This window comes from Clupea harengus, chromosome 25, assembly GCF_900700415.2.
Source record: "Clupea harengus chromosome 25, Ch_v2.0.2, whole genome shotgun sequence".
NCBI lineage: Eukaryota > Metazoa > Chordata > Actinopteri > Clupeiformes > Clupeidae > Clupea > Clupea harengus.
The window spans coordinates 13,426,453-13,453,621 of NC_045176.1; the positions used below are offsets into that span (position 1 = coordinate 13,426,453).

The following is a 27,169-nucleotide window of genomic DNA, read 5'->3' on the forward strand; positions in this document are numbered from 1 at the left end:
TTTGGAACTTTTAATGTCACTACTAATTTCCATCTCTCTCTTTCTCTCTCTCTCTCTCTCGCTCTCTCTCTCTGTGCCTCTAATGGACAACATCCTGTGTTGAGACGGACAGGAAGTTGGTGTCACAATCTGATTGAAGACTCTTTTGCTGAGTCCTGTGAATCCAGTGCAGTCCCTCAACCTACACTGGTGTCTTCTCTGATTTCACCTTAAGTGTTTCCCCATCCATTGTGGTTGGTGCAACACAACACCCGAGATATTTAGGGGGCAAACACATGCTGGCCTTGGAGAAATGGTGACCAAACCCAATGCCAGAAGTCTCCAGTCAGCTGATAACTCTTAGGTTTTCCCCTCGCCTCTTTGAAGATGGCGTTAACACCTGGCAGCAGTGATGTGTCAGTGAATTTGGGATGAGGTCAGTCCACCTCACTTCCATGGTAGATCATCCGCAGATGATTGGAGATGATCTATTGTATTCTGCTTCATTGAAACTGCCTTGATCATGAATGTAGACGTGCTCGTCTTTTTGAGATAATGGTTTCATTGTTGCAACAGTCTTTCATGTGATGGACATTGTGTTTGTTTCAACAAAATAGTTGTTATTTCAGCTGGCTGTACTAGGATTATTTTGGGAATTGATTCTAAATGTGAATGTGATGGTGTCTATCAGCAGCTAATGTGGAAAACCTATTTATTATTTGTTGGAATATTTGTCCTTCATCGCATTTGGTATAATGAGGCTTCCAAATGCTTTTCCTCCCTCTTTTTGGAAGACTACTACAAGACTATAGACAATCAATCAGTGTAAGTCGAGAGTGAAAATGTAGTTTCCATATCTTTTCCATCAAATCCTAGAAAAGAATGTTGTCTTTGAATCATGTGAAATAAAGTTGCTTTTCATAAATACTCAGGCTAGTCGTGTTAAAACTCAGAGTAGAAAGCTATTGACATTGGCTCTGCCAGTCCTTGGTTGTCACGTGCATATATCACAATATCTGGAAAAGGGATTCATTGCTATTGCTGCTACTATAAGGATACACATGTTTAAAGACCAAAAAAATAAGAAAATAAAGCTTTTTACAAAACTCTACCTGCACACTGGTATTGGGACTGGGGGGGCTGGTAACTGGAGTGCTGGTCATGTTTAACTATAAGATGAGATCCAGTGAAGAAAAGAAGTGGAACGTCTCTCAATATCTGCCTCTTTCTTTCTTACTTTGTTACATTCTTTCTTTCTTTCTTTCTTTTTTTTGTTAATGCAGCCTGGTGGAGCTGCACAGGGAGCCACGCCCTGCCTGCCCATTGGCTCTGGGCTCAGGAGAGGATTTTAAAAAGTCTTTGAGGGGAAGGCTACTGTGGAAATCACACCGGAGCTGCCCAGGACACCATACTAGGCTGATCCTAAACTTGTCGACAGGTGTCGGGGGAGAGGCGCACACTCAGCCCCGTTCTCACTCTCAGTCAGGAGGAGTATTAACTTGTGTCAGAAGAGAGATACTGCAGCGGTAAGGCCAGCTCTGTTTTCCAACCTTATTTTTTTTCACCCCCTGCTTAGGGAAGTTTGATTGCTCTCTTTCATAAAGTAATGCAGCTTTAATGTTAACGTTGCGGATTCAGGCTTGAGAGTTTATCTTCGGTTTATTCAGAGTAATGTTTAGAGGTTTCCTTCCCCTGTGTGTCCCTCCACCATTTGATTTTCTGTAAATAAACTTCACCCAAAATCACAGAGGTTTTCTGTGAGATTATTAGTTTGACCCCTGTGACACTTTTAAAAGCCTGTTAAAACGCTGAATTTCTTTTTATTATCTCAGCCTTTTGAATGGCTGCAGTTAGAGGGATTTATTTGCAACAGGAGACCCGTTTGCCTCCCATGGTGCTGTGAAATGGATTGTTCATTAAGCATAAATGATCATGAGCATCAGAACTTTACATGAAAATGATTATATAAATGTTTTGCTCCTTAATTTATTACAAATTCCACCAAGCCATGAGATCCTATTGAAAGTGATCAAGCCTTGTTTACAATATCCAGGCATTGTCTAGTATTGATGATACCAGGAAAGCCAATAATTTTTTTAATGAAAAATAACGTATAATAATAAGAACTGTATTATGGGCAGTGCAAAAAAAGTGTGCATGGTATGTTTTGCTTGGAATCTTCTCAATTGTTGTGTTTTGTGTTCTTTTGTGTTCTTTTGCATCATGGAGGAACTAGAATACAATACCTGTACCCATTATGCCGCTCACACTCTTTGCACCCCACTCCTGGCTTTACACTTTAAGTGCTGTATTAAAGCTACCGCACTTGGACCTATTACCTTGACCCTAGGGAGAGAGGAGGGAGCAAAGGTGAGACAAGAAATCTGCTGACTTTGCCTACATCTGTCTTGGTTTATTTCTGGCACGGGAACTCCATTTCAGCGCCCTAACCCCACTCACACTTGGAGAATCACAGCGCGTTACATTGTCCTGCTCTGATGGTGCAAGTGAGTGAAACTGCTACTGTGCTGGCAGCCGCTTTAATCGGTAGCGCAGATCAAATGAGCGCCAGATGTGGCTGGTGGCGTGCCGCCGGCCATGAGTAGGTGGTTTATTACATACGGCGCTGGAGTGAGCCTTCCATAAGGTCACCGGGGCTGACTCCTGCTCTCCTGTAACCTTATCAAGGCCTCTGTGGTCTGGGTGCCCAGCCCGGCAGTCTGAGCAGGGGATATGAAACTGTTGCTCTGTCTCACTCGTAATTGCCTTCAGCTTACGCAGCTTTCGGAGCGGAGAGGAAACTCTGCACAAGTTGCATGTCTGCGGCCGCATTTTAAGCAGAACCGAGTCTGGGTCTCCCTCCTCCATCGTCTGCTCTCCTCTCCTCTGCTCCTTTAACCACCTCATTTTTTTTTCCAGCATCAGTAAATCCTTTCGTCTCCTCTCTGCTGGTGCGACTTAAATACGACTTTAAAAAAAACACAGAGGAACAGGCTGGCTTTGTCTGTTAATGTGCCTCAGGAGAGCTGAAGACATTAAACATAGTCTGACTGGCCTTGTGCCCCTCCTCTCCAGCACCCCCCTCCTCCGGCCGCGGGTGTGCCGCTCAGTTCCTGTGCAGAGTATGTAAGTGTATCTCATTAGTGAGCAGTTAGTTAGTAGTCGAGAGTATGCTATCCTCCATTCTCCCCTGTATATTGGGAAGTGTGTGTGGAATACTAAGTTTCTGGCATGTCTTTCATTGCCCAGGATGTGAGCTTTGACTTGAGCAGTGTAGTTTACTGGCCACTTTATGGCTGCCAAATGTCACAGCCCTATAAGTCAGTGATGTCTGAATTACCAACCTGGTGCCATCTCAGGACCATGACAGCTTGTGGCGCTGCAGGAGAAGCCATACTCCATGGTCTTTGTTTGCTCAGTCCTCTATAATCATCTTCTTAGCTCATACCATTGGGACCCTTAGGGTTCAGAAAGAGCAGTGGAGTTATTGGAGGTGTTTATTCTGTGTTGTGTTGTGTTGTGCTGTGATTCACTCCAATACACACATATCTGTGTTTATGTAAATTAAATTAATCCATAAACATCATATTTTCTATCAGATTGTTACTGAAAATAGTGAATTACAGTTTGCACCGTTTCCAAAATCTCATATGCCAAGATCAGTCAGACATGATTATACTTACACATACTTATAAAATAACAACAACAATAATAATAATAATAATGTATAGGCTTGTGCAGTGCAGCACTCTTGGGCAGATGAGTCCTCCATCTTCTGAAGTCTGTCTGTATATATTTATAACAGCAGGGAAGCCGTCTCTGAGGGCTGCGTCTGCGTTCACCACTCTCAGCCCGCCACACGGCAACATCATACACTCTTTTTTTCCACAAGGCCAGGTGGAAACCTACTGATCTCACCAGTTTTCTCCAAAAGCACTGCATGCGGAGTGGAGCCCTGCCTTCCCTCTCCCTCTCGCCCTCCTCCACAGACAGTAGCAGCCATGACTGCACAACACTGGCAGGTATCTGAGGAACCTTTTCCAAGAGAAATAAAATATGGGGAAAAACAAGCATTGAATAAAAGCTCTGACAGAGAGCAATAAACAGGCTCCTTTATGGAAGATCTACGGTACTTGTACCCGTGCTGACCATGTCTATTTGTACGAGACAGATATACTTCCTTCTGTCCACCATTCCATATAGTTCTGAATATTTTTTTTCTTTTCTTCAGATGTTCAGCAAGCCTATGGCGTACCGTTTTAGCCATTTTCTTTTCATTTCCTGAGTTGAATGGCAGTAGCATGTTTACTTTAAGGTTGAAAGCAAAATCAACAATGAACCCAGCAGATTCAACGGACAGACTTGATGTAATAATCAGAAACATGCTTTTAATATCTTACATACAGCGCTGTCTGTTTCATCTGAAGCGGAGGTCGGGCCATCAGCTCTGCCTTTGAGCTCATGGTCGGCATTTGCTTTTGTTGACATTTCCACCTTTTTGGTCTGGGGATGTGAAGTCTCAGGCCTTTTCCCTCTCCGAGTTCATCTTTCCACATCTGCTCTTTCATGTTGTGCTGCAATATTATTTCATCCTATCCACGGATACCAGCACATACATTCCTCCGTGATTAGAGCAATGCCCCTTCAGTTAATGAGTAAATAACACGCAGTTGAAACAGAGACATTGCTAAAGGGGAAATCGGGGAACTCACCAGTCACCAGGCCATAGTAAAGACTGTAATAGACCACAATAGACTATACATACACAGATACGTGCCCTGCTCTCATGGAAGACAAAAAGACATTCTCAAAATAACTATGACAGTGCCACTTTCCCAGGTTTTTTTTTATGACAGTGTGACAGACATGATTGCATTATTTTCAGATGGCTGGGTTCATGGTGTATTTCTTAAATGTGGACCTTTTTTTTTTTTTAAATTGCTTCACAAATTTCCGCCCGCCTCTGAGGTTGCCTTATAACCATTGCGAATGCAACACTTTATAGTCTTATCCTTCATGGTTGGCTGCTTTTGCAAAAGGCAGCCGCAGCAATTCATCAGCAAGATGTCTGCCACTGCTCTGAAATCTGAGTTTAACTCCAGGACCATGGCATCTCAACTTACTGCAGGCAGTTCTGCAGCGAAGATTTAACTTCCTTCAGGCCACACAAATTCAGATGCCTATAAGTAAGTTACTAGTCTTGAGGAATCGTAATGCCTGAGGACACTCTTGGGAAGATCGTTTTATATTCATGTTTGGGGATTTAAAAACCCTGGAGAATACTTTCCAGGGATATATTTAGCTTAATTGAAGATCTCCTTGATACTGTGTAATTCTGATTCCTTGTAAGGTACAAAGACCGAATGACATCACCGCTATTAGAAATGACATCATTCTATTCAAAAGCGTTCCATGCTCCTTGAAGTCCCCTGTGGTTGCACACATGCAATTAAGGGTTTGGATGGAATGTGCCAGCAAAGCAGAGAGACAGCAGACATTCCACTGTTAGACAGGCGATCTATATTCCTCTTGTAAAACAAACTTGCTCCATTAAACATAATGTGGTGCCCTGAATATCAATCTTTATCATATGTTTAACATGGACTGGAAGCCCCACTTTGGGGAAAAAAGATGTGACCGAAAGGAAAAATAAGGAAAATAAGGTCTTGTTTTAAGCTCTAAGGCTATGGAAAACATTCATGCAGTCACACATACTTTGCCTGATGATGATCCAGGTTGAAACATTGCACAAGTAAATGTAAATATGAAAGGTTTGACTAAGTGTGGATGTATATCTTTTTCAGAGAGCTATCACGTTGACTGAACTTCTCTTGCTGTCTGTCTCCTCAGCCATGGTGACCAGACTAAGTCCTCCGGGAAGGCTCCTTCCCTTGATGGGAACACTTCTTGCCGTCTCCCTATTCACTGTGGCAGAGGGACAGGGGGCCGCCGAGGCTGAAAAGGGGGTGACGTTCAGCCATGTTTACAAGATTGGCACGGACTGCAAAGTGGGCTCCCAGGCCCTCCTGTCTCAGGACCAGGCCACAGACCCCCAGGGTGCATTGCAGGAGATGACGGTGAACGGAGAGAACGACGTCGTCTTCAGGCACAACATCCGCCTGCAGACGCCGTCGTGTAGCTGTTCCGACTCAGAGGAGTTCAAGTCCCTGCTCTACCGCGTCAACGGCTTAGAGGAGGAGGTGACTTACCTGAAGACCCAGTGCGCCCAAGGCTGCTGCAAATCAGCAGGTATGTGCACTGATTCAGGTTAAAGGTACGCTGGAGTTACACAGTGCACAATGAAACCATCCAGTTGAATAACCTTATGTCTCTCACCCTGTCTCTAAATATGTGTTAGTAAGTGTGTGTGTTTGTACAAGATATGACTGCGTATCATATTTTTCTGATCTAAAACTCATTTCACAGCTTGTACTGAGTACTGTGCAACTGCTGTGTCTAATAAATGCAGTCGTGAAGTCTATGCATTATTGGCATCATAGCAGGCAAAACAGCATGGGTCATGATTTCTAATAAGAGGAAACACATGCTTTTCACCATCACACATTGTGTTTCACCAGCAGGCTTCACGAGCCTTTGAAGACTTACTATGTTGTGAAACGTGTCACTTTTCATCAATCCTCTCTCCCGCCAGGTATGGACACGAGCTGCAGTGGTCAGGGCACGTTCCTGCACGACGCGTGTAAATGCCAGTGCAACCCGGGCTGGGAAGGGCCCGACTGCTCCGTGTCCACATGCCCCGACGACTGCAATGACAACGGGCGCTGTGTTGACGGCCGCTGTGTATGCCACGCCGGCTACACTGGGCACGACTGCAGCCAGCTCCTCTGCCCCGATAACTGCAACGACAAGGGTCACTGCGTGGACGGCAAGTGCGTCTGCTTCCCGCACTTCACAGGGGAGGACTGCAGCGTCCAGCGGTGCCCCAACGACTGCATCGGAAACGGCCGATGTGTGGACGGGCGCTGCATCTGTGATGAGGGATTCTTTGGCGACGACTGCTCCATGGGTAACCTTAATATCTGTTTGTTTTAGTGGTGAAGTGGCTTTCTGTAAGTTATCTTGCACAGGTATTGCACTGGCACCTTGACCTACTCTGAGAGAGAGAGAGAGAGAGAGAGAGAGAGAGAGAGAGAGAGAGAGAGAGAGAGAGAGAGAGAGAGAAAGCAATGTTTTATTAATAGGACCATCTCCTGTATGGAAAGGAATATAACCATTCTGAAGGCTACATTGCTGAATTAATTAATGATTGTTTACATTACAGACAATTGACGGCAAAAGTCATCATCTGCTGTCACAGTTTCATGCGTAATAGTCAATTTCCAACTGCTCAGATTGTCCTTAGAGACACTGATTGACAGTTATTAGCAGAGAGTGAGTGATCTACCTGCCTTCAGCGATATGCCTGCCACCAGTGGAATGTACAGGTCATGCTCATTAGAAAAGACAATACTGGTCAGGGTTGACATTTCAGGGTGTTGGGGCTTACCCTAAGGAGTTTACCTCAAGAGTTTGAACTTGAGAGACAGCGTAATTGAGATCAGCCAAAGACCAAAGAAAGCTGCAGCATGTAACTGTGATTCTTTGGACTGTTCAGCAGTATTTATGGTCTTCTCTGAGAAACTGGCTCAATATTTCTACCTGGGGGTGTTCAGCTCATAACATAAAACATTTCAAGTAATCTTCAGAGAGAACTATAAAAAAAGCTTCTCTCATAACACTATTCACACATTTGGTCTGTTTTAGTTTATGTAGATCACCATTGGTCTGGAGAATGACAGAAATGCTGCCAGGGAAGATTCTTTTAGTGAGTGAACAATATTGTGCAATATAAAAGAGCTCTCTCATAAAGAGCATCAAATGTTGCATATCATTAAACACATTCTTTTCAAACCACCAAGGAAACCAAACCCAAACCACATTCCAAGAATGTTATTTATTTATTTCAGTGTGTTCAATTTACAATGTACCTACTCAGAAATCTGTTGCCTTTCCCAGAAAGACACAAGTTAGGAGTGTGGTCTAATATAATGTCAAAAATAATAAGACTAAAAAGCAACACTTGAGAAATGACAGGATGATCTTTATCCCCACCACAAAAGAGCTAGTAGGTTTTGGAGTGCTATTCAAAGTCTGATCAAACAGATTAGATAGCAGATGTGAGGGGTTTGGCCTGGTTAGTGCATAAGTCACTGCCTCAAACCCACGCAGATGTGAGGGGTTTGGCCTTGTTAGTGTGTAAGTCACTGCCTCAAACCCACGCAGATGTGAGGGATTTTGCCTGGTTAGTGCGTAAGTCACTGTCTCCTCCCGTGCAGCGCTGTCTCTCAGCACTATTTCCACAGTGGCAGAGCAAAACAAAAGCAGACTATTATTATTATTACTATTTCAATTACTGAGCATCTTACTGAGAGATGCCAGTGACATAACTAAAATTATATGTGTGATAACGTTCCCAATGGGTGGGCTTAAACACCATGTGAATACAGTATGTACAGCATCCCTCTGTTTTTAAGCAAATGTTGCCATCTTGTTAGTTGTTTTAGTTGTTTAGTTGTTTTGACGAAATCATGTTATTACCAGAGCTGTGCTGATTGAAAGGCCATTCATGTTTTTTCAGAATGTTTTTAACACCATGGTGATGTCTTCTTGGCATAAATGCTGTGCTACAGATTTATGGTACCTTTTATTAAGTCCAAACATAATTCTGTTATGATAGTAATTTTCATCTTTAAAATGTGCTTCCCTCGGTATCAATCAGTCACGACGCGAATTTCCGGTACTTGCGCTTTTTCCAGGCCTCAGATGTTAATTTATCTGTCCCGCTGGCCTTTCTGAAATATTATTTAAGAGTGAAAATGTTACTGGCAGCACCTGGAAAGGACAGCAGGAACAGGCGTATTAACTGCCACTGGATGGAATTGCTCCTGCTGAACTCTAGGAAAACATTCAACATCCTGCCCCTTGCCATGTGGAACAATGTCCAAAACTTCTGTGCATTCTTTCCCGGCTCATGTGGTCTCCTCAGCACCCATTTCGCTCAAGCCCTCTTGTGTATTACACTTTTTCCCCCTTGTATTTCTTCACAACCACACAGTATTTTCCGCCTAAGTTCTGAGGGTAAGCTCTGAGTGGAAATTTCACTCTTGCCTGACAGCATACTGCCTGCCCGTCCCCCTAGGGCGTTTGGTTTGTAATTGAAGTTCTCCTGGTGCTCCTCATCTCGGTCTTCTCTCATGTGTAATGCAATATTCAGCACTATCACTGCAAACTTAGACAAGTTTAATGAAGTCAAAATATATTAGGAAACGGATTACCTTAAACCATTTCATTTATTAACGCAACCATGAAAAATTGTTTGATATGGGTTCAAGCAACGTGACTATTTTTTGTTAAAGTAACTTAAGACCATGAAGTCAATAACAGCAATTAAATGTAGTTAATTGGACTATGGAGTATTTTGCAGAGATGTCCAGCTGTTCTCACACCTGATTAAATACAACATATCTTTATTCAGTAAAACTACTTTATATCTACATCATAAAATCTTAAAACTTTCAGTTTCATTTGTTCAGAAGAATGGAGAGTAGTCTTGAAGAATGGAGAGTAGTATTCCTGCTATCAGCAGGAAAGACATAGATGGATAACATGGTTATGCAATGAGACCATAACTGTGTGATGCCTGTGTGCTAATCAATGTTACTTGACCTATTAATCAGTGTCACATTGAGAGCCCCAGGAAATCATGCAATCTGTCAAATAGCCCCCTTACGTTTTTCCAGTGGACCTCTCCATGATGGTTACCATGACCACACTCTCAAAATCACCTAAAGAGTTAGACCCTAGTTAGCCCCAAGAACCAGGAGCTCGTCAACCTAACTCATGACTGCAATAGAATGGCTTTAATGGCTTCTTCGCATATACTAAACAAACATTCTGTATTAAATGTACCTGTTTCCAATATGGACTGTGGTTCCATGTGAACAAAGTATGCATAAAAAATGCATTTGTGTCCTTAAGTAAAAGAGACATGTTAACAAACGGGCACACACTGTGCAAGATGTTATATTGGTTGTATTGTCAATATAACAATATCACACCTACAAAATGAATAAATGGACTGTTAGGGTTTACAGTGTACAACACACAGCCTAAGAAAGTTACTATTCGTCAAGTCTGCCATGTCATTTATTATGATTGACCTGCATTGTCCACAATTAACCTCAGATGAATCCATGTGGTTTCTTCTGCCCTCAGTGGTGGGACCCAAAGACCTGCGTCTGATGGAGGCAACAGAGATGTCCCTGTTGGTTGAATGGGACTTTGTCAGAGGGGCCGAGTACTACGTGCTGACATACCACCCAGAAGGCGATGAGGGGGCCCTCATCTCTGTCAATGTCGCCAACACAGAGAACTCCTACCTAATCACTGGCCTCGTCTCAGGACTCACCTACATTGTACAGGTGTACGCTGTCATCAAGGAGACAAACAGTGACTCTGTCAGTCTACATGCCACTACAGGTAAGACAGCCACTCTGCTCGGCGAGGGTTCATCTCTCTGGCCCATGTTCTAGGCGTTTGGGAGTGAAAGGCTGCAACATGCAACTGTTTAGCTCTTTCCGTGCAAGGAATTAATCTGCTGACGGATGGGTTGTGAATCATTAAATCACACTGGTTTTACCCAATTAAATCCAGAAGGAAGCAGTAGACACATTTTATGGGAATGAAGACCGCTTACAGATGCAGTTGGGGCATTTGCCTGAAGCGAGCGCTCTGTGATGTGGCCTGCTATGAAAGTCCTTCATGAACAGGGTGCTCATGTAAGAATACAATATGTGCGCATCATCTGGATATGATGAACAGGCTGTCCCAATCTGGAGGGGACAGTTTCTGGTCAAAGCTTTTAACTTCACATATGCATTCATTTTCAAATTGTCTGGGTATTTTCCTGCCACCAGCGAAAACAATGAAGACATTTAACATTGAGATGCGAAACGTATTAACCGAGTCTTTTTTTTTCACTGTCTGTCCTCAAGTATGTCTCAGACAGGAAGAGCTTTGCAAAAGACATCCAGAGTAGGTATTGGAAATAAATCCTACAGTCAGCAAAAGTCTACTTAAATTCAGCCACAGTGTATTGAAAACCAAATCACGTTCCCTTTTCTTTTCTTCCTGGGTGTAATTCATTAAGTGTAAGGAATGCAAGGCCAGGGTATATATTAATCTGTTGGAATCATATCCTCCTTCAAATATGTAAGAGCCTTCGGTAGCCCCAGCTATTGGAGCTATCTGCGCAGCTGGTATCGATTGAATAGTATACTTTGGCAGGACTGTCTAAGTACACAACTTCAGCTGCTGAGTGCCTGGGTTTCCAAGCCTGCCCTGTCATTTTGGACCATCAGAGCTGTGTGCTTGCCTCTCTACACCCACAGAGCGCTAGCTGTTGGATGCTTATTTTAAATGTCCAGTTTTTCTGTCCTGCTCTGAAAATGATACCATGCAGCTAAATGCCTGTTTTTTTTGTTATCATTTCTGGGTTAGGACAGGACAAGCAATCTTGCTTAGTAGTGGAGTCTGTTTTTGATGTATATCATTTTAAATATATCTTGCTGATATTTGTGAAAAATTTGCTGTGTGGACTTTTCTGCAGTTGTATAGACTTAAGATGGCTTTATTTACCCCTGGTATCTTAATTAGGGTTATGTAGTGAAGTATGACACAACGAAAAGCCATCTTATCTGGCCACTCAGGTCAGACAGCTGAATAGCATTAAAGAAGGATATATTGTGCATTGCAGAAAGAAAAGTTATTTTCATAACAGTGCTTCCACATAGCCTATAGGTTGATGACTCAATCAAAAGAGTCTATTTGTCTTTTTCAAAAATACTTTATTTCTTCTTTCTAAATTGCGTACAACAATCAATTTTACTGTATACATTATCTATATCACTTTATCATCGTTTATATAGTAATACTTATTCTGCCCTCAAAGATAGGAATACATTTGTGTCGTAGCCAAACTCATCAGGCTACGAATGTAGAAGTAAGAAAATGAAAGCAACCACTTGTTGTTGTTTAGTCTCATCTCCCTTTTTAATATAAAGAATATAGAACAAACATTACTCAGCAGAAAATATTTTTCCATCTTCACCAAGTTTGTAGGATGTGAGACATGCATACATATTAACCATGAGCTTCAGCCTCAGGAGAGTTCTATGGAAAAGGTTGCCTCTAGAGGGAGCTGAAGGAAACAAACAATGAATGGTGCAGCACATTGCATTTCTGCTCACTACACAGTTAGAGCGTTAATGTGACTTGCTCCTATCAGCTACATGTCATAAACTGATCCTGGCATTGCTGACTTAAGTAATTTGTCTGCCATTGTATGACTTGGGTGCTCTAGGACCACTGTTACATTAGTAATTGTTCCCCCCCCCCTTACAGATGTGTCTACTGTTGGCGGCATCCGTGTGTTGGGTCAGACAGAGGACTCCATCCAGGTAGACTGGAAGAATCCAGATTCTGAGCTGGATCATTTCCGACTGACCTATGCCAACCCAGAAGGCCAGGAAGAAGAACAGACCGTGGCTAAGAGCGAGGAGGCCAGAACCAAGCACACCATCGTGGGTGAGTTCTCTCTGAAACTGAAAATTCAGTAATATACAGTTAACTAAGATGAACGTTCTGCATGTTGGTAGAAAGATCGTAACAATTTGCATGAACCCGTGGGTTTGTTTTACAGGCCTGTTTCCTGGCACTGAGTATCAGATAACAGTACAGGCCATCAAAGGAACGTCAGAGGGCAAGCCATCAACAGTTACAGGAACCACAGGTCAGTCTGGTCTGCCAAAGACATCATTGTGAAACTGACGTAGATTACTGTAACTTTCTTTTTTCCTTTTTTAATTTTTTTACTGGGCGGCAACAGGGATTAGATTTGCGATGGATGAATAATTCATTAATAACACATCACACTATGTTAGGGTGGATTGTCTAGCTATGCATTCAGCATGTTGTAAATGTTGGTAATACATGATTAATATTCACTCTTCCCCCTTAAAGTCATGGCGGCTAAAACGTTGCCCACAGGCAATGTAATGGATTATATATATAGCTCTATTTCAGTTATAAACAGACTTATTTCTTTCCTGATGTGAAGGAATGGACATCAATAAAGCCAGATCCCCTTTTAAACTTTCTTTTGAAAGGGTCCAATGTTGAAATGTGTCTTGACCTCAACAGCTTAGTTTATATTTCAGGTATTTTTCTTGTCACTATAAATCAATTCAATTACTTCCTTGACCGAATACAACAACAACTAAGTGCCCTTTTATTTCACCCCGGGCAATTCAACTATGTGTACTTCTCAAATGATCTTGGGCCTGAGAAAACATCTGAGTCCAAAACCAACAAATAATATTGTGGCACCTAGCAGGAGCTGGGCATGAGCTTCAATCCAATTATTTGTCCATGTAATGGTCAGACCGACGGCCATATAAAGTCCTGCACATACTCGTTTCTGAGTGACATTTGACAGTATAAAATCAGGATGTTACTCAATCCAGTGGTTCAATATTTTTTCAGCTGGTCCCAAGCCAAAACAAAAACTATCATGGATAGGGGAGAGTGGCGTAAGTCAACCTACAGTCAAGGGAATATGAGACAGAGATAAAACTAATGTCTACAACAAAAGAATGTGTGCCATCAATTAAAGCAGTTGTCTAACTCAAATAGACTTTGAATATGGGATCACATAAAAAAGTGGTCTTGTGGCTCAACTTGACCCGTGTTACGAATTACTTGATCCAGCTGACAAGGTAAGTTGAGCAATGTGAGAAAACAGTTACCAAGTATTGTATTAACCAGATTTTGAAGTATAATTCTAAATATAATTATTAATGTATTCTATATTATATTATACCAAATTATAAATATATGAAATATAATATTATTATATCATTAAACATGGCAAAACAAAAGTGATGCTTCTACATTATAAAGAAGAAGGAGATAAACAAAAACTCGGGCTACAAGCACATGATTGAGGAGCCCAATCTTTATTGCAGTAAATCAAACACACTGATGATTCTCCTCCTGTTTGTCGTCCTCTCAAACCACACTCTCAATCTGTGTTTGGTAATAAAACATGCTTGCTCAGCTGCAGTTCTTTCTCTTCAAGTGCCCAAAAGACAACATTGCAATACACATAAATCACCCAACAACGCTTCCAGAACTTGCACTGACTGAAAATCCAAAGTGCTACATAATCCAATATTTTTTAATGCTTAAGGCTGAAAATAAATTACAGGTAATGTTCATAGCTTCTTCTTCCACTTCTTCCAAGAATTCTGGACTAATAAATAATGATTTATAAGAATGCCTCAATTTACTGATGATTCCCTCAGTTGCACTACCAGAGTGCTAAAATTATTCAGAATGTGTACATTTTCACTAATACATCAAGCAGGAACAAGCAGTATTTGCCACTCACCATCTGGAAGTATAAGTGCATGCATAAATATAGCCTTGCTTTGTCTGGCTTTTGACTTAGTGTTTTTTGTTTTTACGAGAAGGTGAACTCCTAAAATTAACTCTTAAACGGTCTTATTCTTTCACTGACTCTGCAAACGTTAGTCAAGACGTTGCATGCCTCACAACTCACTGACCATAAAGGTGGCTTAAACCATATATACTTTTGGCTCCATCCAAAATTCTGCTGCCAAAAGCCACGGCTCCTTGTCTGTTCATGTTGACGACTCTTTTGTTTTTGTAGCCCTGGAGGGACCTTAAATGGTCTTTATTTAGGGGTAAGCTCTTGTTGGGCTCCCTTTTGATCTGCGTGAGGTGTCCAATGCGTGACCTCAAACTTCCCTTTAAGAGGTAATCCTCACATAGAAGAAAGGGTCTTGTCTCAACACCAAAGCCAAGAGCCCTCAGCGAAGGTGTTGCATGGAAGGCTTACAGCAGTTTTAGGAGGGCACACCTTAGCTCCTTGACAGATCCTCCCACATTGGTTCAAGATGACTGGGACTTGCCAATTACAGATCACAGGGTCCCTGAGTCTACAACAACACGGTTTATTTTTAGTTAGTGATGGAAATCTGTTTGCAGTTAACTTACCGACACACAAATGCAAAGATAGAGGGCAAAGAGGAAGAAGTGGTCACAGTCCCATCCCGAGGCTAACACAGTGGAGTTTTTGTCCATTGTTTAGTCTGGGGCTTTTGTGTGAATCGAAAAGCTTCACTCTTGAGTTACAGTGTGGGACAGAGCCACATCCTGCAGACTTTACCCTTGACAGTCATGGCCACTGTTCTGGAGGCTTCAATTAGACAGCATTTTCCCCCTTCCTCAGCATGTTATGAATTACAGCACAGCACACACACTCCCACCCCTCGCACACGGTCGTCTTACAGCAAGAAGAGGAAATGGCTTTTCAATGCATCATCTGGGGGCAAGCCATTTTGTTTAGCGGAGCTCAGCCTACGCTCTGTGCCCCTTTAATGCATAGCGACTATTTAGTGAAACCACACTCTCACAGGGTGGCCCCTGTAAATCCGTCTCTTATTGTTACTGACCAACTCAGGCCTTTGACATGTCTGCAAACTGTGTACGTCTGGGTACTGCTCTCCCTTGGCAGGACATTGAGGGGACAGAAGAAGAAAAAAAAGAACAGGATATAGAAGCATTTTTCTCTCAGCATTTTCAAGATCCTAAAAGAAACAGAGTCAGTGTTCCACTGCCGACTGCCAGAAAAGTAGGGGGCTCATTTGCACAAGCTACTAAGGTTTTTTGCGCTGTTCATTCAAACCCAGCAAAGTGAACGGCAGTGCCCGTAGGCCGGAGCTGCTGGCTGAGGAGACGACAGCACATTTCTATTTTTATTTTATTGGGTCTCTGATTCATGAGGCCTGGAAGGGTCACAAGGCCTGTTGAGGTCTTCTCCGTATTGCTGCAAGTGTGCAGCAGACCTCTGTGAGGCTTGAGACATGCATAGAGCATAGAGTAGCACTTCATACCTCCAGGCCAACCCAGCAGAGCCAACTCAGCGCCTGTTGTAAAGTCTGGAGTTGGAGGATGGAGTTCGAACTCTCTCTTATGGTATCCTAAGATCAGTAGTTGCTGATGACTTCTGTTGCTGAAGGGCCACTTTATGGAGACTTATGAGGTGCTAATTGCAATGAGGACAGAGCAGGGTAAGCAGAGACACTTACATTTTTTACACGGCTGACTCTGGCTTTGGGGGTTCCTATTGGAAAGACCCCTTTTGCTGTCACTGTGGATCTAAGTCACACGTTACCAGAGGACCCGGTCAGATAAACTGTTTTCCACATGCGGGGAAAGCTGCCAGTGCGTGTTATTGTTCTAACCACTCAGTTAACCATCCAGAACCTCACAAGTCTCCCCACTCCTCATAGGCAGTACACCACCTTTCTTGGGCCTCCCAAGTAACGCTGTTGAAATTGTACACCTAACGTGAGCTCATTGAATGCTGTGAGTGAAGGCGGAATGAAGACTGTGGTCTGGTCTTCTCCCTTGATGGATTCCTTCTTCTCACAGCACATTTTCTGTGAGGAATGAGTGTTCCTGACATTTTCAAGTCCAGTTTAGTATGTAGTAGAGATGTATTCACCAAGAATCTCTCAGAGAACTGCATCTAAGTGTTATTGGCCTTTGGAAGCCTGTTAACAGGGAATCAGTCAAAAGATTCTGGCTTCACAAAACCAACAGCATCCGAATGAGAGATGTGGATTCCAGAAATCGTGGAATGCACCATTAATCAGTTTTCATGCTGTGGATAGCACGGTGACATTAAGCCGACCTTGTGGTGGTCACAGAGGAATATCCTAAATGATGATTGCTTTTGCATGTCTTCTCACTTCCTCTGGCGGACGATGCCACTGATGCTAGCCTGGCTTCAGCAGCCCTGCACAACTGCTCATGTTCCCATTCCATGCTCCCCACCCCGGGCTCAATCACCTTTGTCGCTTTGGTCACATCCTCAATATTTCACCCTCCTTCTGGATCTCATATGTCAACAACAGAACACAGACCTACTGTTTTGGTCTAGGCCTGTGTCCTCAAAGACCAAAGTCTTAAATGCTCCACAGCATGGTATGCATCTTCCGGATCAGAGAGGGCAAAGACCTAATGTTTTAGGCTTCGGTTGTGTAATGGCGACATGTGTTAGATTCATAAATCTGTATTAGCAACTAATCATATTTAGTGAACAGTGAAAACGAATCAAATATTTGATGGATCTATCCCATTTGTAGACAGAGAGATTGAGCTCCTTCTCATTTTAGACCTATCTTCATTGTCTCAAATCTAAGAGATGTTAGGCTATTATAAAATGGCAAATGGGAGCACGATGTGTGCGTAGAGAGTGTAGCTCTGTGCAGTGTAGAGTGTAGTTGCATGACCTTTGGTGTACATATTCTGTTGAGTTAAATGATCTGTCAATTCAGAAACTGAATGTTATGCTGTCAAACTGTGAAGAGATTAGATTAGATTAGATGTGCCTGCCAGATGTTTAAAACTAAGTTGCAGGTTACATTTCAAATGGGGAAGTAGCAGAACGCCTTCCCAAAAACACACCCAAATCAGGCGACGGTCCACCCAAGAAGGCCCTTAGGTCTGTGTGCATGTTATGTAAATGAAAGGGCTCTAGTAATCAAAATGGCTTTACACGATGTCCTTCTTTGTTGCGCGTAGGAGCTTTTAAATGAGTGCAATCAGTTTTGTTTGTAATAGTTTACTCTCAGTGCCTATAGTCCCACTCTATAATCCTAAGTGCCTATAATCACTGTGGGATTTTCATGACAGACATAGACTCCCCGTCCAACCTGGTGACCACAGAGGTGACAGAGAGCACAGCAACTGTGACATGGGAAAGAGTGCAGGCGGAGATCGATGGCTACATGCTGAGCTACATCTCTGCTGATGGCTCCAGCCAGGAGATCTCTGTAGGGGCAGACATCACCACCTACAGGCTGACTGGACTCAGACCGGGAGTCGTCTACACCGTCTACGTCTGGGCCGTCAAGGGCTCTCGCTCCAGCAGGAAGAGCTCCACAGAGGCCGAGACAGGTAAGCTTTTCGCCGCATGGCTGTCAGCCCCCATTGCACTTTGTTGTTGTTTCCCTTCCTCAGAAGCCCCTCTGGGATGAACATCTGCCCTCTTTGATCCTCTGGCCTAATGAATGAGCCCGAGTGGCAGTTTCTTCCTCTGAGGGACTTCAATGGCCCTTCTTTGAGCATGATAGCAGATACCTCTTTCCTAGTCTAGTCTAAATGCGGTTTCATTAATTCAGAGGTTTTAGCATTCTCCTGTATCACTGCGGCATAGACGTGACTCCATCTCCATCTGATATTCCCTGTGGTCTGACTTGTGTTTTACATCTGTCATCTGCATGAGGGCCTTGCTTGCTATTACTGTATTTGTTTTAAGCAGCATGGTTTTCATTAAGAGACTGCTGATGAAAGATTAGTATAAATAGAAAGATGACAGGATCTCACATATCAAATGCAAATCTGGTAAGAGAGACGATTCTGTTTATTTATCTAACTCCACATAATGAGGTATTTGTCTTCTTGGTTAACCTGACCTTGCTATCATCTTGTGCTTGTTACGTAACATGCCACTCGGGATTAACTGCAGCGTACACATTCAGAGGGAACAAAGGGAGATGTATTTTTCTTGCTACCAAGATTATTTTAAGTGCAATACCAGGCACCACAGTCAGGAGACACAACATTCTCCAAACAGGTTGGGCTTTAGTGGGTGTTATATTTCATGAACACAGCCACCAGGTTTTATCTTAACTGGGGGGGAAAAAAACATACAGTAATTATATTCATATTTATATGAAGGCAGTTCATGTAGGAATAGGGAGTAGTCGTACCTGCAGTTATTGCGATAGGGCGTCTCTTTACAAGCGACCTATATTAGCTCTGTCATCTGGCACTAGCCCATGTTTTGTAGGAAGATGAGTGAAGCAGACACTGGGGACAGACTTGTCTCATAACTCAAGCAGCAGGGTTCCTGGTGGACGCTCACTTCTGAGAGAGGGAAATCCAGGCAGTCGAGCCACAGGCCCACCTCTGTTTTTCTTTCCATTTTTCCATGGGATGTTTAGTCGAATATCAGTAAACAGAGGTGACCCATCACAGAGGACTGTGGGAAGATGCTTTTTTTTTCAGGGAGGCAAAGCCCTTTTTCCTGCATTAACTCATTTGTTAGGTGAAAGAAGTCTTTCAGCTGCTGTGATCTAATATATTTTATTACAGATGTAACATTGTTGGTGTTACAATATATGAAGACTTACCTATGTGTAAATGGCCTGGTGCCTTTCAAATACACAAACTGACGTTCATGGGTGTGGCTTATTGTGAAAACATGAATGCAGGACGACCCTAATGGACAGAGCCCATGTAGATCTCAACATTGGCTCTATGGTACACTGTACACTTTATGGTACACTGTACGCTGTGCCCTTGTGTCTGCATCTAAACGTCTCTTTACAAGGCTGCTTTGGTCGGTAAAACCCTTGCGGAAGTATGATGACTTGAGTTCTCTCTATATGAAAGCATATTTGCAAATAGAAATGGCTGTGTTTAAAAAAAAAAACTGGTTAATTTAACAGTTGTGTGTGATACATGATTAGATTTTAGTTTACTAAAGATTTGATTTTGCATTATTACCTCAATTTGTCCATGAAACATACATTCATTGAACATGGCATAGGAACAACCAGCATTTTCCAAATGGGCTTTCAAATGAAGCTGCATGGCGTTCTTGCTGTAGTTTTTAACCAGTTATACAAATGGCTTTGTAGACATAGATGCCCCTACTAACCTCTTGACCAGAGAGGTGACAGAGGATTCAGCGCTGGTATCGTGGGACAGAGTGCAAGCAGAGATCGATGGTTACATGCTGAGCTACACCTCAGCTGATGGCTCCAGCCAGGAGATCTCTGTAGGGGCAGACACCACCTACAGGCTGACTGGACTCAGACCGGGAGTCGTCTACACCGTCTACGTCTGGGCCGTCAAGGGCTCTCGCTCCAGCAGGAAGAGCTCCACAGAGGCCGAGACAGGTCTCCCAGTCTTGTTTTAAACTTCAGTCTTCAGAAAAGTCCCACGCAGAGATACCAGAAACATACTCTCTATATGAAAGCATATTTGGAAATAGAAATGGTTGTTTTAAAACATTCACTGGTTAATTAAACAGTTGTGTGTGGAACATGATTAGATTTTAGTTTACTAAAGATTTGATTTTGCATTATTAACTCAATTTGTTTAAAACTGCACATTCATGCAACATACATACATTGAACATGGCATAGGAACAACCAACATTTTCCAAATGGGCTTTCAAATGAAGCTGCATGGCGTTCTTGCTGTAGTGTTTAACCAACTGTAACGAATGGCTTTGTAGACATAGATGCCCCTACTAACCTCTTGACCAGAGAGGTGACAGAGGATTCAGCGCTGGTATCGTGGGACAGAGTGCAAGCAGAGATCGATGGTTACATGCTGAGCTACACCTCAGCTGATGGCTCCAGCCAGGAGATCTCTGTAGGGGCAGACACCACCTACAGGCTGACTGGACTCAGACCGGGAGTCGTCTACACCGTCTACGTCTGGGCCGTCAAGGGCTCTCGCTCCAGCAGGAAGAGCTCCACAGAGGCCGAGACAGGTCTCCCAGTCTTGTTTTAAACATCAGTCTTCAGAAAAGTCCCACGCAGAGATACCAGAAACATACTTATGCTAGTGTTGCTGGTAATATAACAGCTTATTTGGGTGAGAAAATTTAGTGGTTTTGGTTAACTGGGTGTCATTAGAGAAAACAAAGTAAATGGTTTGATTAGTTGCTTTATTGGAGGAACAGAAATTTTAACCAAAAACTGAAACTCACAACCAAAATAACCTTGCACCTTGTTTCATAGAACTATATATTTATGAAAGGTTATATGCAGCACAATGGACTGCATATTTTCTTTCATTCAGTATTGTATTTCATGGTGTGTTTCATCATCCCCCAAATGAACTGAACAAGCTGCATGGCGTTCTTGCTGTAGTGTTTAACCAACTGTAACGAATGGCTTTGTAGACATAGATGCCCCTACTAACCTCTTGACCAGAGAGGTGACAGAGGATTCAGCGCTGGTATCGTGGGACAGAGTGCAAGCAGAGATCGATGGTTACATGCTGAGCTACATCTCAGCTGATGGCTCCAGCCAGGAGATCTCTGTAGGGGCAGACACCACCTACAGGCTGACTGGACTCAGACCGGGAGTCGTCTACACCGTCTACGTCTGGGCCGTCAAGGGCTCTCGCTCCAGCAGGAAGACCTCCACAGAGGCCGAGACAGGTTATCTGACAGTGGGAGGCACACAAGCAGGCCCATGTTTCATCCTGTTGCCATTAAATAACAGATAATAGTTGGAAGGGATCCTGCTTTGGATTAACCCAAGCAGCAGAGCTTCTTGGAATAATGTTATTCATTGTCCCTGACAAGCCTTTTCAAAAACAGGAAATACCCTTTAAGACGAATCAGATTCGTTTACATTTCTAACTTGCACTTCAAGTCATTAAACCCTCACAGCATTGCCTCTGTTGCAGGGTTAACCAGAGTCCAGTGTGGTTCACAAATGTTCATATCTTCCTTACCCCCATTTCCCCACAGAGATCGACGCACCCAGAAACCTCCGAGCCACTGATGTACAGCTGGAGTCCGGAGCCTTAAGCTGGACTGCACCTCTGGCCGACATCGACGGCTACATCCTCACATACAGACCCGAGGATGGAAGCATGCAGGTACTTAGCAGTTACACATAGGGTTAAGGTGCACATTTTTGGAGATTTAGGAGAGTTATGTGAACTGGTAGTCTTTGCCAGTGGCAGATTCTGCAGCACCAACAACAAAAACGTATCCAAACGAGTTAAACCTCAAACTGAACTCTCGTCTTGAACTGAATTGACACTACTGTGCCTCACGTAGTCTTGCAGTGTTATCATTTGCAACAGCGCACAGCAGTGTTGAAGTTTGACATCTGGAATTTCTGAAGAGAATTAGATTTGAATTCATCATGATGCAGTGCAAATTAGTGGGGATTCAAACACGACAGGTTCTTGTCATGATAGGTCATAGTTGTAGTGTTGCCAATGGTGGATTTTGTTATGGCCCATTGCCAAAGTTTCCATGGGTTGTCTATTCATTTTCTCTCAGACCTGGTCCTAGGAGTCAAGCCTTTGCCATGTGTTGCACCGTTTGACATGAACTGTATGTTGTGTGTAGACATGTTAGATGTGTTTTGCTCTCCCTGAGTGTGACTGTGGTGTGTGTGATACCAATGCCTAGACTGTTGAGAAGAAACTGAAGAAGAGGGAGAACAAGTTTGCCATGACTGGCCTGCTGATGAGCAAGAAGTACATAGTCACGCTGATCGCCTACCGCGGGGCCAAGAGAAGCATTGTGGTAGAGACCACCTTCAGCACAGGTACCCAGGATAGTATGCTGAGGCTGGTGCTGTGAGTGCGTGTGTCCAACCATGAAGGGTTGTGTGTGTATATGTGTACACCTGTCAGTTTGTGTGTGTTTGACTTTGTGTGTCTTTGTGTCTTTGTGTCTTTGTGTGTGTGTGTGCGCGGGCGCGCATGTGCACATTTCTGTCTGTACGTACGTGTTCGTGTTTGGATGTGTTACAGCGTATCAGTGATTCGAAACACTGCATTTAACTTAGATATGTTACTTAAACGATCATTTAAGAAATAAAGTATGCCCTTCACCCCTGCACAGTGGGTGTTGCGTACCCGTTCCCTATGGACTGCACTCAGCACATGAAGAATGGCAACCTGACCAGTGGAGTGTACACCATCTATGTCAACAACGACCGCAGCAGCCCCATGCAGGTGTACTGTGACATGACCACCGATGGCGGAGGATGGCTGGTGAGTTCAGTCAGGAAAAAAAAATAAAAACAAACTTATGTCATGATTAGAGAAAAGATACATTGAGCGGTGTTAGAAAATAAAGGTTTTTGTATTTCTTTCACCAGAGAAAGAATGATATTAAGGCCTTTCTCTTTTGCTCCAGGTTTTCCAGAGACGTAACAGCGGAAGGCTGGACTTCATGAAGCGCTGGAGACAGTACATCGCTGGCTTTGGGGAACTGACGGATGAATTCTGGCTTGGTCTGTGAAGACATCTTTAATAATCGAATCTATTATTTACAGTTAAACTGATTTCAATTGATGTTTCTTTACATAGAAATTACATCCATACATATTTAATTAAACTTCAGCATGTTTATTCGTGCAACAATATAATTTTCCTGAAGACAAATAAGAGAAGTGTGGAACATGTTTTGATCTTTAGAAACAAATAGTATGATAGTTTTCACAAAGTATTATACAGTCAAACCTACTGAATATTTTTTTTTATATAATCCTCTAATGTACATGTTATTGTGGACTGCAGGTCTGGAAAAGATCTATGAACTGACTAACACTCCAACTCGGTATGAGCTGCGCTTTGACCTGGGCTCGGGTTCGGAGCGGGCCTACGCTGTCTACGACTACTTCAAGATTGCACCCGTCAAGCAGAAGTTTACACTGACCGTTGGCAATTACAGAGGAAATGCAGGTAGGCCTGGCTGGAAATGTGTATCTAATACAACACAGAGCACACACAGAAACTCCCATTCCACATCCCGAAACAAATAAAAAGCAAACAAATAGATAAGCAAAAACTCTCTCTGTCTTTAGGTGATGCTATGACCTACCATCAGGGAAGGAACTTTACCACTGTGGACAATGACAATGACATAGCCCTTAGTAACTGTGCCCTGATGCACCGCGGGGCCTGGTGGTACAAGAACTGCCATCTGGCTAACCTCAATGGCAAGATGGGAGACAACAGGCACAGTGTGGTGAGTGATGAGCGTTTGGCGCATGAATGAATATTCAAGATCATTTTCACAGTTATACTGAAGAAACTGAATTACTTCTAGTATTGTACAAGCTCAATTTATATCCAGTAAGTCAGGTTAAATAAATCACCACTATCGGTGAGTGTTACTGTCTGTTAGCTGAATGATGTGGTTGGTCTATGTTCAGGTATCACCAGAAGAGGGCACTGTTAAGTCAAAAAATAGGGCTTGCTGGGTTCAGCAACTTTCATACAGAGAGAATGTTAGAGATCACTTCAATGTATTTTTGGTGTTCATCATTTCAGTTCAGTAAGTTACTGAAAGTATTGATGTCAGCTTTTATGACCTCACTGCGAAAAATCCCCATTTATACTCATCAGACAAAAATCGATTTCTCTGTGCTGATCTTGCTGAAAGAGATGTCCCATACGGAAACTTCAGATTCTCCAGACCAGGTGACTCTAATCTAGTTTTTAAAATGACTGTAATGTAACAGCCAGTGTTGTCTCCACCAGGGAATGAACTGGGAGCCATGGAAGGGTCACCTCATGTCCCTGGACTTCAGCGAGATTAAGATCCGGCCAGTGGGCGCGGGCAGCCGGAAGAGGAGGTCACTGATGGCCAAGCAGAAGAAACGGCTGACTCAGACTGAGTGAACAAAACAGACAAGAAGACAAAGCCCAAGAAACAAGCATACACATACATTTGTTCAAAACAAGAGACAAAATTAAGGCAATTGAGGGGTGGTAACTCTTCACAATACTGTAGAACTTTACCTTGTCTTGAACCTTATGCATCTATATTTTGAATAGGACTTTTTGTATCATAATTCTTTATTTTATATAAATAGATTCACTATGACAAATTGTATTTTGTAACACAGGGTGAAAGGGGCATTCTTAAATATGGAGTATATTGTTTCAATGTCTGTCTACATTACTCAGATTACACAACATGGTTGTTAAATACTGTAGTATAATGAATCATTGTTTTAAACAGCTAATTCATATTTTTTTCCATGGCTTGTACTATTCCAAATCCTTTTGCCGACATTCAAATCCCTCTGCCTTATTTCAGATCATCTGTTTTCTACAGTATCTGCCAACTCCACATCCGAAACGGCTTGTGTTAGAGAATGTTGTATGATATAATGTAAACCTCTATGATTGTAAGTTCAAGTGTTTACTGTAGTTGTACTATATTTGTGCCACGAGTCTGTGTCACACTATCTCACAGAAATAAAGTATCCTGAAATGGATGGCATGTTGTGTCTCAAAGAATGTACTATGTGTCCCTCCTGTGCAATGGTGGGCTGTGCAATGAACAACTCCTAGTGTGGTTACATACTTTTACTAGTGTAGTTAAACTAGTTTTACCCTTGATTGTCAAATGTTTTTCTTATTCTCAGCAAGTGTTGTGTATTAAGGTATTTAATTGAGCACATTAACAAATAAAACAAATATTCCCAAATATATATTCATTATGGTGCTTTGGAAAGTTGCCTTCATTTGTCATGTTATTATGAACAATGAATCCAACACAAGAGAAACCCAGTCATGTCCAGTTGTCTGAGTTTAGCATATCCAGAAATATAAATATCCTTCGGTACACACAGATGATATCGCTTGACTTGTTGGGTAATGTGCCGTCTTGGAACAGCGGTTTCAAAATCTCTAAAATTCTCTGCCTTGAACAGGACCTTACTTAGGATGCTACATCATAAGTAAAGAAGAGTGTAACTGATGTGATTAAAGGGTGAAGGGTAGGGATAAAATTGCTTTACCCCCACGAATCAGATCAGACTAAATGCAATCATCTGAGAAGGCACCTGTGGAAATGAAAATGTAGAAAGTGTGAAAAAAAAAGAGAATGGGGAAGGGAGGGGGGGTTCAAAAAGTGAACATAGAAAATGGTACAAAGACAGTAAAGAGATGGCTCGGGGAGCCAACGGCATTTGGAACAGGTTCATGGACTCAAAATCATCAGAGTGCATCCTGGGAATGCCTAAAACACCAAACAAATTTGTGAGAAGGAGAAGCAAAGCAGTGAGATCCAAAGACTGGTGGAGATGCACATCTGGACCAGAGGCATGAAACAGAGAGGGATGGCAAGAATACAGGCAGAAAACATCATTAAAAGAAAAGGAATAGAGAAATGGAGATCACTGGATATTCTGTTTCCAATTTGTGGCATGGGAGGGCCTGTCTGAACCATTGCCAGCGGACAGCCCTCTACCAGAGCCCCAAACGCTCCTTTCACCTACACTGGGTGACTCACTGCTTGTTAGCCACGGACTGAAGCACCGCTTTTGAAAGGGGTTTGTTGCGTGTCCTCTCCCCGCCCCATCTCCCGAGCCCCAGTCAGACAGAGCGCCGGCAGGAACAAGGGCCGTTTGTCTGGGTGGAGAGGGGCAGGGCCAGGGCCGCCTCACGTCACAGGGCTGGACGAACGGCTCGCTGCCTGGGGAGATTTTCCCCTGTGAGTCCTCAGCATTCCCCTGGATGTCTGGGCCTGTGCCTGTGCCTGTGGTTGGGTGAGGTGGCCTCTAAAGCAGGGCGTGGCCCCAGTAGGAATAAAAAAAAAAAAACCTTACTGCACATAAAATATGTTTCTGTCAGTGCATAAACCTGCATGAACTATACTCCTGTACACCTGGCATGTAAGTGTACAATGTGTCAAGTCCTAGATATAGGTAAGACAGAGTTTATCACAGGCAAAATTAAACACGGTGAGGAAATGGAAATTGAAAAGAAGTGTCTTGTCAAGCTATATCAAGAGAGTGACAGAAAACATATACTCTGGGAAAGGGTGTGCAATCTTGTTTCAATCCCATTTGGCTTTGTGTAATGAAATCTCTCCAAGAGTCATAACATCAGAAAAAATACTTTATTTTGTACTGCCTTTCTGAAAAGATATTGTAACAGACAAAAGGTCTTCATGCAGCAGCTAGTTTTGGCCAAAGCACACAGTCAGTATATTGTTGGTTCAGCATGTTTATACTGGATGAAAGACACCCAGAACAAAACGTGTTGTGCATAATTGGAGTGTTCAAAGCAGTGCCATTGCAGATGGTGAAATTGGGAGGGACACACACACACACACACACACACACACACACACACACACACACACACACACACACACACACACACACACACACACACACACACACACACGCACACATTTTCCCATGATGAACCAGTCACTAGCACAGTCTTTCAGTAACTTAGTAAGCAG

General features: G+C 42.9%; 1 protein-coding gene across 1 annotated transcript; it reads left to right on the top strand.

Moving 5' to 3' along the window:
* The first annotated feature begins 916 nt into the window (after positions 1-916).
* Positions 917-25,776, top strand: tnn (tenascin N). Its single transcript, XM_031563218.2, has 17 exons — positions 917-1,505; positions 5,830-6,228; positions 6,632-7,006; positions 10,255-10,518; positions 12,442-12,624; positions 12,740-12,829; positions 17,824-18,087; positions 19,836-20,096; positions 20,438-20,698; positions 21,113-21,373; positions 21,689-21,819; positions 22,364-22,502; positions 22,802-22,953; positions 23,099-23,195; positions 23,482-23,646; positions 23,769-23,932; positions 24,448-25,776. The coding sequence occupies exons 2-17, from the start codon at positions 5,832-5,834 to the stop codon at positions 24,586-24,588; spliced, it is 3,345 nt and encodes a 1,114-aa protein (XP_031419078.1). The 5' UTR covers positions 917-1,505; positions 5,830-5,831; the 3' UTR covers positions 24,589-25,776.
* Positions 25,777-27,169: the final 1,393 nt, after the last annotated feature.